We start from the raw sequence: 13,522 nt of genomic DNA, 5'->3' as shown, positions 1-13,522 counted from the left end.
CCCAAACACTCACCATTGCAGTTCTGGACTTAAGAAACCAGTCAAATCTGAATTGAGGAGAGTTGCGAATACACTGTCGCAATTCATCATAAACATTTTCTTTGTCGAATCCAAGTTTGTGAAGCATACAGATCAGAAAACGGTCCTCTTCCTCAGTGTAGTTTTTTCCTTTGTTAGTACCATATGATATCCTCAGTTGATGAAAAGGTGCTTTGTACCGTCCAATCTAAAAGTCAGATATTTTATCATATAAAATATTATAATCTGTATTTCAAATTCAACTTTAGTAAATTTAGCTATATTTATTTCACATCAGAATTTTCTATCCAGAGCCCCTCAACTGCATTATATCGCCTATGTCCTGAAAGAATTTTTTGGTCTTTTTTATTCTAGAGAAATGCAGACCCAGACTTTCTGATACTATGTAGGAAAGAGCTGTCTTAGTGTCTCTGACCCAGTTATATCAACTGAAAACTGAGATAAAATTTGATAAGAATACCTATAATATTTATTAACTACCATATTTATTAATATGCAAAGTACCTTCGTATCAAGTGCTTTTTTGATACTAATTCTTCTTTGAATTCTTGCCTCTCCCCTTTCAATCTGAGCCATAATCTTCTCTATGTCCTGTAGCTCATTGCATCTTTCCCAGAATACAGCTGTAAAAGAGTAAAAAGTTGGGACAGATGGGATGGGTGGAATAAGGGAGAGAAATATAAAAAAACCTGTCATATTTTATTTGGTGAGAATTAAGATATGTTTCCAGATCTCCCACATCTAATACTAGAAAGTAAATAGGTCACTTATAATTTGTTTCCTTAATTGTAAAAAAAAAAAAAAAAAAAAAAAAAAAGATGAGCAAGGCGATTTATCTTCCAACTCTTAAATTTATGCTATTCTGTGATTCTAAGCAGACTCATCGCAATACAACTACACATATTCACTTGACAATCCAACTGACTTCAGGAAACTGGCACGTAATACTTGAAATGTCACGGAGAGAGGCTAATAAAAACGAAAGCACAATTATTCAATAACCTATTTTTATTTTCTTGGCTATAGCTACTTAGTGTAAAAAAAATAAGCCATTATGCCATTTAACTCAGTTTTTAAGAAACAAGACAAAACAAGGCACTCAACTGTGGCAAAATTTAGCTTATCTAAAAGTCAGATCAGAATAAGAAAATATGAACATTCTGGCAGCTCTCCAAAACCCTAAGTACATTCTTATACCTATCTATTAAAATAAAAAAAAGAATTACCTGAGTATTCAATGACTTCTTCTGGAGTTTTCCCTTCTACTTCTCTTGCTATATTTTCAATATCATCACGACCCCACTTCTCATTAGCTTTGATAAACTGGTTAAAATCTCTCTTATTCCAATTGGTAAATCCCTTCAAATCAACAGAAACAATATTTACACACAGAATAATCAACTTAGAAAAGATGCTGTTACACTTTACCAATGCTTCTATTACAAAAAATAATTTTTGGTTGCTTCTCGTTTATTAATTACATTCATCTAAAATGGTAACTTTTCATGTACATACATATATACATTTACGTCATATACTATTTATTTATCCAATTAAACCTAAGTGAAAGAGACTAAGGAATGCTTCAAGAAAAGGTGACATTTTCGCTGAGCTTTGAAGGATTAGTAGGAGTTTGATAGGAAGAATGAACAATGGTTAAAGAGTGGGGAAATGGAAGGAAAAGATGAAGCTTTAATTATAGGTTAAGGCCAGACTCTGAAAAGCCTTTATTGAATCCTAAAGAATATGTTGAACAAAAAAAGTACTAAGCAGAGATGTATAATTGAGAATTACGACACAGTAGAAATGTGGACGATTCAAAGGAAAGGAAAGATGGAAACACTTAAAGGCGATCAATAGGATGCCCACTCTACCAAGGCTGGTGCTGCAAATCTAGTCTTCTCAATACCGTAACAACGAATGACAGTCTAAACGTAGCATATGCCCATGTTTTATCATCTACAATTATATCATTTTGAAAGAAAAAACCTATACTTCTTTGTATGCCCCAACACAACCTGACATAGTGCCTTACAAAATAAATTACTAAATTCGGTGTTGATGGAAGGCTACCCTATACCTGTGTTAGAAGCTTCTCTTTTTCTTCTAACTCTTCATCATTAAGGGGTTCCGCTTCATCGATTTTAAGCTGTTCTTCTTTTTGTGCCTGTGCTGCATTTGGTAGGTCAGGATTTCGAGGTACCTACAAAAATATTTTGCTATGTCACTGTAAATTTTAGAAAATATGTGGTAGAGTAAATTTTTAACCAATCAGATGACATATTGCAAATTTTAATCCAACAGGACAGAAAACGAACCAATATCTTATATTTATTTATTACGTTAAAAACAAACCAGATTAGTTATAAACAAAGTGTTATTTCTAGTACCTTGTACCCAATAGTTTTTCTGTAATATAGAATTTCTTTTTCCAATAATTCAAATAAACGTGGAGGAAAGAACTGGAAATCCTGAACATTGGGTTGTTTTGGAGGTCGAGGCGCCTAAGAAAAATAAAAAACAGTACTGTCCATAAAAAAGAAACTATTTTGCTTTAAACTTATGTCTAATCAACTTTATTTCATAAACCATGACAGCCAATTAATTCTCCAAGCAACTGAATGTATCTTTCAATAAAACTGAAATAACAATCAAAAATTTAAATGCACAGATTCAAAATTAACTTTCAGAAAACTTAATTAAAAACTGAATGAGGTCCACTATAAATCACACAATATGTAATTCCCAGTTTTTACTGTAATAACATAAGAAAAATAACTTATATTATCTCCTGAAATTTTTGTGCTGTCAACTCACCTTGGGTGCTTTAGGTTCACTGACACGAAGAGCTTCCCTGAAATAGGCATCGACAGCATAGTTGGCTTTTCTTTCTCGTTTAGGTGGTTCGATCCACTCTGTGAATGCAATCTAGCACGTGGGAAACAGTTCAAGTCACCAACTGTTACTACACGCAGCTGCAATCTTACATGGATGCAACTCACACTGTGTACATCATTAAGACTATTTGTAAATGGAAGAATGATACAAAATCCTGGGCTATAAGCTCTGTGAGGCCAGGAGCTATGTTATTTAAGTACTGTAATTAACACACAAGACAGTGTCTAGTGAATAGTAAATATTTCTTGTCCAAATTAATAATTCTGTTGGGTGAAAAAAATGCTACAGAATATATGCTACAACCCAAATTAAGAGAAAAATGTAGATATATATTTAGCCTAGAAAACAGTCAAAGTATGTACATGTCTAAATGTTAACAAGGCAAACACTAAGTAGAATTATTTTTTCTTCTACCCTGGAGGTATTTTCTAATTTCTCTATATAATCCATGGTATTGCTTACGAAGTTAGGAATTTTTTCTTTAATTATTATCGCGTGCAGTTAAAAAAACTTCAAATGCGATTGTGACAATTTTTTCCCAATAACTTTTACTTTCAAATATCTGTAATTACTATATTTGCTTCCCACATATTTCACTATCATATTTTTTATAACGTTATACTGAAACGTATATAGTAAGCTTCATCACACAAACCTTTAAAACATTTTGAACTTACAAACTGAAAATTTAGCATTAAATTTAACATAAAAATGAAAATAATTTAGATGTGAATAGAGATAAATGACTGTTGAGACAAACTTACAAGGCATTACGCCTAACATTTAAAATTCCAAGTTTCAAATAAAAAGAAGCCTTCAAGTAACCAAAATGTCTTTCTAAATTACCTTTTGTTTTTCTCTATAATCTTCTCCCTCAAAGTTATAAACACTCGACTCTGTGTCCATTGTGAAGTTTCTAAGTGAGCTTTCACCCATCTTGGAGAGCTTTTCATTCATCTCTGCTGTCTGGGGAACAAAAAAAAATACCTATTAGATTAAGAATTTAAAAAGTATGAGAACTATAGCCAAAATGAATTAGGCTTTACAGGACACAAAAGCTTCTTTTCGTGGAAATAGGGTTATCTATAATACGCATAACAAATATTTCCTTGGTTTTGGTTTAAAATATTTTATATATTAAAAAACACTATCATATGATTTACATCTCACCTTCTTCGCACCTCTTTCCAAAATACCATCAATATCCTCATCAGTAATCTCACTTTCTTTTGAAGCAAACACATGTGTTGCCCCATGTCTAATCATTTGAAGCATTTCATCTTTGCCAATTTTGTTCAGATTCTGATCCACAAGTCTTCCTGAAAAAAGATTATGTTATATAATGTTAACTGAATAAACTTCATTTTATTGGAAACTTGAAATTTTAAATGTTAGATTTAACACCGTGTCATTATGTCTCAAACATCCATCGGTTACTTATTCACATGTGATAATTTCATTTTTACGTAAAACTTAAAGCCAAATTTTTAGTTGGCAAACTTTCAAATATTTCTAAACCTTGTTTAGTATTATGTAATAAAGTCTGTCGTACACTCAATACATATGGGGCAAATAACGGTAATTTGGGTTATGTGAAAATCAAAATTATTAGGTTTTTTTTACAGTATCAACAGGTGAAAGCATTAACATGAGAAGTTTCTGGTAAGCAGAAATATTAATACTAATACTCTCAAATCAGCCTTTTTTTATTTAGAAAGGTAAAGTACAAAAAAAACCCTTCATAATGCTCAACAAAATTTCTGTGACTTTTAAAGATACACAGTAGCCCCTTCCTTTCACAAGAGAATACATTCCAAGACTCCATTACTGAACCCTACATATGTCATATTTTTTCCTATACAAACAAACCTATGATAAAGTTTAATTTATAAATAAAGCACGGTAAAAGACTAGCTACAATAGCTAAATAATAAAAAAGAACAATCAGAGTTACATGAATGTGGTCTCTCTCTGATAACTAAGACAGCTAAGTGACTAACGGGAAGGTAGTATTTATAGTGTGAATACACCAGACAAAGAAATGCATCACATCACAGGTGGAACAAGGTGAGAGATGCTATGACATGTAATCATCTGTATCATGAACAGCATGCAATTGAAAAGTTATGAATTGTTTATTTTTGGAATTTTCCATTTAATATTTTTGGACTGAGGTTAAAGTAGTAACTGTAACCACGGAAAGCAAAACTGTGGATAAGGAGGGACTACTGTATCAACAGAACATTTTTCTTTGGACTGAAAGCTACCTCACTGCTAGGTTAATGGAGATTACTTCTCTGTTGAACAGGGAGGGAGCTTTTCAGACATAGAGTACTTCTGTGTATGTCCCTCATTCCACAAGACTGTAACACAGAGATATGCATCCAAGGTTTGTCGTCTGACTAATGTATCTATAAATAGGATTAACAAAGCTACTAGAACAAAATTTGCCCCATTAAAAAAAGTTGAAGAGCAGCAATTTTTTTTAATCTTTAAAAAACGTTTCATAGATAAGAACTGAGAACACGAAACACGTGGCAGTTGTTTTCTAAATGCATAGGCGAATGAACGTGAGGGGGGAAAACCAACTAGTCAGTACACAACCCATGAGACATCTCACTGTAAGTCGCCGGAAACTTTGTTGCTTAAGTACTTCACCCTAAAAGTTTATATAGTTCTTGATCCCGAGTTACTTTCTAGCTGTATTAATAGCAGACAAATGACTTGCTTCTACCTCTGATTCCAACATCAAGCTGGCATGAATAATAAAAGAGATAATGAGTATAAAGTACTTACGTAGCACACTGCTTGGGACCAAGCAAGCACTCAATGTTAAGCTATTAACAAAAACAACTAACGATAAGCAATCATTTACTGCCCTCAAGTACTCAGACATGTGGTTAACACCATGGCTGGCATTACAGGACACCACAGAAGTGTACATTCCCTTAATTACATGGAAATTAGAGATGGTTGGCAAAGCCAAGACATGTATGGGAAATAATCAGTGAACAATATTAACAGTATATCTCCTAACTTTATAGACAGATAAAAAGTAGATGTTCATGATGCAATGTGAGAAGAAAAGAAACTAATGTGGGCTTGAAGTATTGAGGATTTTTTTTTTTCATTTTGGCATTTTACATATTGCATCCATCACCAAATATACTGTAAGCTTCATGAAAACATAAATGTCTTCCTTAAAAACTGATCTGAAGTGAGAACTTGAAGTTCCCTTCAATTAATCCAAAATAAAATCCCATTTCCATTTTCCAATCCTAATTACTTTAATATTTATTCTATGTCTCCTGTTCCCTAAATTATAAACTTGATGAAAGAAAGAACACATCAGTTTCATTCACCACTGAATTCTCAGCACTACGAACGTCTTGCATCTGCTGGGTGCTCAATACACAGCTGCAGACCAGATAAAAAATATAATCAGTCTCCTTGAGTTTCATTTTATATGTCTTCAGTATCCCTCAGAGTAATCAACAGAATGCTTAGTACAAGTTCATGTAAATCATAATAAAGTTCTATTTAATATGCATCATGCTGAATAATGCTAGGTTATTTTATGTACATTATCCTCTTTAATTCTTTAAAATCCTAAATTGCTGTTATCTTTATTCCCATTTAATAAATGAAAAAACCAGGCTCAGACAGTGTAAAAGAATTGCTAACTGGCAGTCACTGTTCAATGGCAAGCTTCCTGAGCCCCAATCCATCCTTGTCAACTAACCTAAAGCTTACTGTCTCTCTAGAATACAAATATTGTTGGCTGTTAGCTTGATTCAAAAGACATAAAGCTTCTCCTTAAAATCCAGAAAAAAAACATGCATCAGTCTAAAGCGGTAAGTTTTTAAGGCTCAAGGGCTCACCTTGTTGGATGACTATTGAATCCAGTCTGAGCTTCATCTCAGCACGTTCCACTATTCTTTCTTCTACAGTGTTATCGGTTATAAAGCGGAACACTCTGACTGTCTTGGTTTGTCCAATTCTATGTGCTCGGTCCTAGGAGAATTACCATGATATTTAGAAGAAAATTAAAAATTTACATAAATAACATGTGAATGTGTATAACAAGAAACAAAATGTAAATATTCTCAAGTACAAAACTTTTAAAACTATGTAACAAAACAACTATATCATCTGTTTTTAAACATTGGATTCATAGTATGTTAATATTTCTTAAATTCTCAGTTTCAACCAAATTAGTTATCTCACAAAGAAATCTTTTAGGCGGTACAGAACACATCATGGCTGCTGAATCTGTGAGAAACTATCAAATTAATTTTACTAGATTATGTAAAATGTATGTAGTATCTCCAGACAAGAAAAAATTATAGTTTTTAAGCTTGATAGTTTTTTAAAAATCTTTTTTTCTTATGTTCAAATTCAAAATGTTTTTCTACCTAAATCGAATCTAAATTTTCATTGTTATTAGGAAAGTGACGCAAATAAATACACTTCACAAACAACATAACAATCCCAGTCTTTTAAGTATTGCCAATTAATTACATACAAGTAGTCAAATTAATTTGAATTCCATTTTCTGTTTTAAAAGTCTGCAAATCACATTCCTGCAAAACATCCCCATTTCTAATGGACTAACTTTCCCCGGCCACCCTTATAAAACGTACAGGATGAAAAGTGAGCAACACCCAAATTGTAGTAATTGGTTTTATGGCCCCTAACACCATGAGTCAAGTCAGTAGCAGTATTAAACTTAAGAATTTTTAAGTTTTCATATTAATCTACAAATCATAAATTTTCTTTAAAAAAAATATCTTTCTGATCTGGTCAAGGTACTTCCCACTCATGGGCATAAATTTCAAGTATCTAATGTGGCAGATAGGTAAGCATCTAAACAAACCGTTTCCCTTTCCTCTTAGGGCACAACCCTACTATCAGTCACCATTTCTTTTTCAGTTATGCTATGTGATTAGTTTTGGACAAGGAATGTGGGCACTTTCAGCTCTGACCCATAAAAAAATTTCCTAGGTAATCTTCAGGTCTCTCTAATCCTCCTGATGTCACCAGAATGCAGAAGATAGAGGACTCCAAGGTCCTAAGATATGGCAAAGCTGTAAGATGCAACTACAGATGGTCCCAGACTTACGATGGTTTGACTTAGGATTTTTCAACTTTTGACGGTAGAAAGCGATATTCGCTTAGTAGAAATGGGCTACACTAAACTATAATACTGGGTTGGTTAGATGCATTTTCGGCTTAGGATATTTTAAACTTATGATAAGGTTACATCCTGAGAATGTAACCCCACTGTAAGTCAAAAAGCATCTATACTGATTTAGATGGAAGACCACCTGCAAATTTTTCTCTGACCCTGAACTAATATGTCAGAGAAAAATAAAATCCTACTGGGTTAACTCACTGACACTTGTAGACTGTTTCCTTGCTTGCTCTAATTTAAAAAATCTATAAGCACAAAATATATTTATCTCTTACCATAGCCTGGAGATCTACTTGGGGATTCCAATCTGAATCATACAAAATAACTACATCGGCAGTAGCAAGATTGATGCCAAGACCACCAGCACGTGTGCTTAACATGAAAACAAACTTCGTGCTATTTGGTTCGTTATATGCATTGATGGAATCCTACAGACATATAAAATAAAACAAATGTCAGACAATTATTTTATCTGATGTATTTTTTCATCTCCCCTCCCTGGGAGTTTTACTCACTTGTCTCTCATCATGGGGTGTCTGCCCATCCAATCTACAGTACTCATAATTTCTCCACATGCAATAATCTTCCAAAATGTCCAGTACTCTTGTCATCTGACTGAAGATTAGTACTCGTGAACCTGTTGGTAAATATAATAGCAGGTTATTGAAAGGTTCAAAAGTAAAAAAAAAAAAATCCTTTAAAAATTTAAGGCTAACTGAAATTAACACTAATCAATTGCTCCTTAATTCCAAGTTACCTAGTTGGATACGAGAAAAAACTATAAACTATTATCTAAAAAGTCGTTCCTTACATTTTTCCCACGATGGTACAAATAGAACAGGGAATATTTCTATGCCACACTAAGTTAAATAGAAAAGTGCATCAGAGTCTGATTTGGGAGGTCTTGCCATCCCCAAGGCTGAGAAAATCATCATCTTTTTATCACAGATATATTTAAAAATAACTTACCACTGCAACTCTTTCACGTGCCAGGACCTGCCACACAAACCCCAACACACACCCAATACCCTAGTCTAATGGGCCTTCTGAAGACCCAGTCCTGAGTGACGGACTTAAATGTGTGCCTCACATCTTCACTGATCACCCTTCACTCATCTGCCATGATTCAAATCATTCCACTGCTGTTTCTCAGCCAGCTGCACAATGCTTTCAGTAGAATTTATGAAGACAAAAGGATTATTTTTAAAATAATGGTTATGAAATTATCTTGTCTTAGAAGTTAAGCTGTTAATTTGCTTTTGTCCCACTGTCTGTAGCCCCAAATGCATAAGGATGTTCAACAGTCTCGATTTTGTCTGCAGAGTTTACTACAGCTTTCGTTATTATCTGAGTATGCCTACCAAGTTCTTGCCACTGCTATCAATTCAATTCCTTTATGTAGCTTTCAAGAAAAGTATTTTAGAAAATATATTTCTATAAAAAGGTATTAAAAAAAAATTCACTAAGAATTTTTATAACGTTTTTGAAAGGAGATTCATCTACTGGTACAATTGTCATCCCTATCAAAATATAATGAGAAACACAAATGGAGAAATTGAAATCTGACTATATACTTCACATTACAATTTATGTACAAAATGTCTTGATGTCTGGGATTTGCTTCAAAATAATCTTGGGAGGAGGCAAGCAGGTACACTATAAAAACAAGTTTTGATATGGCTTCATATTAAGTTTGTTTGACATTGATGTAATTTAATTACGCCAATACACATACCAGACAGACTCATTTTCATATAAAAAGTCGACATGTTGTAAGTAAAACTGCTTTGGATCTAGGCACATATTTAATAAAATAATTAAAAAACAACACTACAAACATATCACCATTGTGTACCAAAGGATGTGAGGCCTGCATATGGGTGTGAAGAGCATTCCTGGCACTTTATAACAAGTTGGTATTTCTGGGAAAGCATATAAAAAATGAGAACTCTCCTCCCAAATCCGGGGAGCAGAGCTGCCTCAACTACTGATTACTTTCTAAAAGTTTTAAGGCCTAAAATTGGAGGTTGGGGCGAGGGGGAGGTAAAGCTGAGATAATGGGTAGAAGTTAGAAATACCTCACACTTCACATTTATGAAATGCTGGAGTTGTCTTTTCAAAGTGAAGTGCTGTTTACTTTAACATTGCGTTTTTAAAAAAGTTTTCATAACTTTTCAATTTAATACCAGTAACCCAGATACCTTGTTCCTTTAATTTAGGAAGTAGCTTGTCTAACACCACCATTTTACCACTATTGGTAACTAGATGCATATCTGTTGTATAAGGTGGACCAGGTTCAGCTCCATCAAAGAGATATGGATGATTACAGCACTTCCTCAACTGCATCAGGATGTTCAGCAACCTCATTTTGTCCATCTTTCCTGCAGAGTTTAGTATATCTATATCCTTCATTAATATCCGAGTATACCTATTGAGAAGAAAAATAAGAGAGCTCAAGTGTTTCCTATCCAGTCAGTCACTTTACATGCTTAATCCCTTTCCCCATCTCAACCCCAAAATACCTGTAAGAAACAACCCATCAACTCTTAAAGTGTGCTTAAGAATTTACTATATATCACCTCTTTCTTTTTACTGTTTTTCTTTATGGCCTACGGTGTTCTAATGTTCACATTTATGCTTTAGGCCTTGAGGCCTAAAATAGTATAAATTCGTCTCCTTGGCATGAATTAAAACACAACAGTATGATACCATATTTTTAAGTAATTAAGCACAACTTAAATCATAAGTTTTAAACATAATTTGAAATATAATTTCCTAACAGAAGAGTGTCACTATTTAGTTACTATTCAATGTAGCTAGTATAGTGTTTGGGTAAGAACACTAATGAGGAGGAAGAATCATGAGAGGTAAGGCATGATGATGAGAATAAAATGAACATAATATGACTTAAATATAAGTAAAAATTCAAAGGGGAGTGGGGGGTATATGAACAATGAAGCTATAGCCACAGGCTAGATTATAAAAAGCCTTGAAAACACGCTAAGAATTTAGACATTGCCCTGCAAGAAAGAGCAATCTGTCTAAATAACAAAGTTTTAGAACCCTGAATCCTCTGAACAAAGTAATTTAAATAAGCTAAGCAAACTATGCTTAACAACTCCAATTATGGGATGCAAAATATTTTTCAAGGCAAACCTTTCCATCGCAATTCTGATATAAAGTTTATCAATATTTTTAACTAAAAAAGATCTGTCTTCTCTTAGCACTGACTCCTGTCTTAGTTCTGTATTTTAGAGCCATACAAGATAAGCCTAGCCTCTTTGCTACCCTATAAAAGCCTTTCAAAAGTTTTGAGGACATTTAGGATGCTCTACCTTCTATGGTGGTTTCCCTTTCCCTGAAACACACCTATTTCCTAACATTACATTCTTTCGCTACACTTCCCAACAACTCCAGTCCCTTGCAAATAGTTTATCAATATTAAGTACAGAACTGGATGTACTTGAGATGTGGCATAACCAATAAAGAACAGGATGGCTATTTATTTCCTGCTTTTAAACACGACATTTAAATCAATAATGTGCTAAGATTCCAGTATCTGCAGGTACTTCACATTGTTGGTTCACGCCGAGATTTCTATTGCCAAAACAAACAAACAAACAAAAAAAGACCCTAAGTCATAGGTTTCCAGTCTTTTGGATTTCCTATACCGATAAAACTTAGGGAGAGAAAAAACAAAAAAAGAAGAAGATTACATGGCTTTCAAAGTTATTTTGTCCTATATAGGTATTTAAAAATAGCTACCTTGTATCATCACCATAATTTCCCAAAAGGACATTTTATCCTGCCTAAAATAAAATATAAATGTAGCTTTATGGGGTAAAAGCAAGCAGTGAATTTTTCTCTCTGTATAAATAGTCTCCAACTTCATCAGACTAGTTGCAATCCATAATCTAGAATTTACGACCTACCAAATTAATCATGTGCCACGTCTATATAACCAAAGCTTCCTTAAAAACAAAACAAAATAAAATAAAACCCTCAAGTAGAGGGCTTTATATTATATCCCTGTTTGTTTAAATCCCAAGTTTAATTTTTGGATTCATAAAATTCCCATCCTGATTCTAATATCTAATAATGTCAGGACTTTGTACCAAATTTGATTAGCAAACCCTATGTTATATGACCAGAAAACTCTTCAGGTTGAGTTCAATCCAGCAAACAGGAATTCCTGGAAGAATTAGGAAATTAGGAAAACAAAATACAAATGAAAGTTAGTTAAGAATCAGTAGTGATATCACATACCACTCCCTTTGCATTTTGCTGAGACCCACATAGATTTTCACTTCCTTTTTTGGAGGCAAACTCTTTTCAACATCAGCCTTAATTCGACGAAGTAAGAATGGACGCAAAACCTTAAAAGAGAAGGAAAAAAGAGATGACCTTTTCTGCAACCTAAGTATTTAATTTCAGGATCTCAAACCTGTCCACTAAATACATGGAAAAGAAATTTATCTGCTTGAATATCAAGTGATTTTTAGGATTTCTCCCTTCCAAATATATAATAATTTATTAGTGAGTTTCTCAAAAGTAATACAATATCATTATTTATTCAATATACGTGAATATGACTTGCTATACTGACATAAAGGACTAAAAATAATAGTAGATTTTCAAGATGTTTTCAACATTCACTGCCTTTCTTTCAGTTTTAAAACTAGTTACTTGCATGTAGATTATCTAATATTACTTAAGAAACGGCAAGGTTCACATGAAGATGTCTTTATGGTTAAAAAAAATTTTAAGTTTACTATCCTTTTTAAAGCATATAAATCATGAGTTTGCAGTTCAATACATTTTAATCAAGTAAGCATACCCATATAACCATTATCTCGATAAGCAGAATACCCTAGAAATCCTTCTGTACTCTTCACAATAACCATCCCCTTTTTAATCCTAGAGGGTAAGCAATATTCTTACTTTTTTAGTTTTGCCTGTTATTTTTTAACTTTATATACAAAGACTGATATCTAGTTCATTTTATTCAATGTTACATTTGTAGACATTTCCATGGTGTATGTAGCAATCCATTTTCATAAAATAAACTGTAAAATGTAAAAGTACAGACACCTTGTTTTTATTTGTATCTTCCTTTGTTCTATTTATACTGGCTTATAAATACACTATTATTACAAAACAAATTAAAAGCCGATGAGAAAACTAATCAGCAACACTTCTTTAATACCATGTAAGGAAGCTGGTAGAGCTCTAGTCGACAGCCAGCACCAACTGCCAGACATGCGAGTAAAGACGTTCAGCCCCGCCAGCTCTCTTCCAGAATTGTCAAGGTAAATGAAGCTAAATGAATCCAAGTAAAACCAGCAAAACACTCCACTCAGCTTACCCATAAATGTGGAGTTATTAATACAT

At 33.3% G+C, this 13,522-nt stretch overlaps 1 protein-coding gene across 1 annotated transcript in view; it reads right to left on the bottom strand.

The window, feature by feature from the left end:
* SMARCA5 (SWI/SNF related, matrix associated, actin dependent regulator of chromatin, subfamily a, member 5) overlaps positions 1-13,522 on the bottom strand; it is a 35,280-nt gene that overhangs the window by 4,106 nt on the left and 17,652 nt on the right. The window contains exons 10-22 of the mRNA XM_016123302.2: positions 12,398-12,507; positions 10,333-10,559; positions 8,647-8,768; positions 8,407-8,559; positions 6,819-6,951; positions 4,108-4,256; positions 3,784-3,903; positions 2,857-2,967; positions 2,430-2,543; positions 2,120-2,242; positions 1,266-1,398; positions 544-662; positions 14-226 (exon numbers count right to left, since the gene is read on the bottom strand). Coding sequence (XP_015978788.1) covers positions 14-226; positions 544-662; positions 1,266-1,398; positions 2,120-2,242; positions 2,430-2,543; positions 2,857-2,967; positions 3,784-3,903; positions 4,108-4,256; positions 6,819-6,951; positions 8,407-8,559; positions 8,647-8,768; positions 10,333-10,559; positions 12,398-12,507 — 1,827 coding nt within the window. The remainder of the gene's footprint in view (positions 1-13; positions 227-543; positions 663-1,265; positions 1,399-2,119; positions 2,243-2,429; positions 2,544-2,856; positions 2,968-3,783; positions 3,904-4,107; positions 4,257-6,818; positions 6,952-8,406; positions 8,560-8,646; positions 8,769-10,332; positions 10,560-12,397; positions 12,508-13,522) is intronic.

Source organism: Rousettus aegyptiacus, unplaced genomic scaffold (assembly GCF_014176215.1).
Source record: "Rousettus aegyptiacus isolate mRouAeg1 unplaced genomic scaffold, mRouAeg1.p scaffold_m13_p_16, whole genome shotgun sequence".
NCBI classification, from domain to species: domain Eukaryota; kingdom Metazoa; phylum Chordata; class Mammalia; order Chiroptera; family Pteropodidae; genus Rousettus; species Rousettus aegyptiacus.
This window is presented reverse-complemented; position numbering and strand designations above follow the sequence as displayed.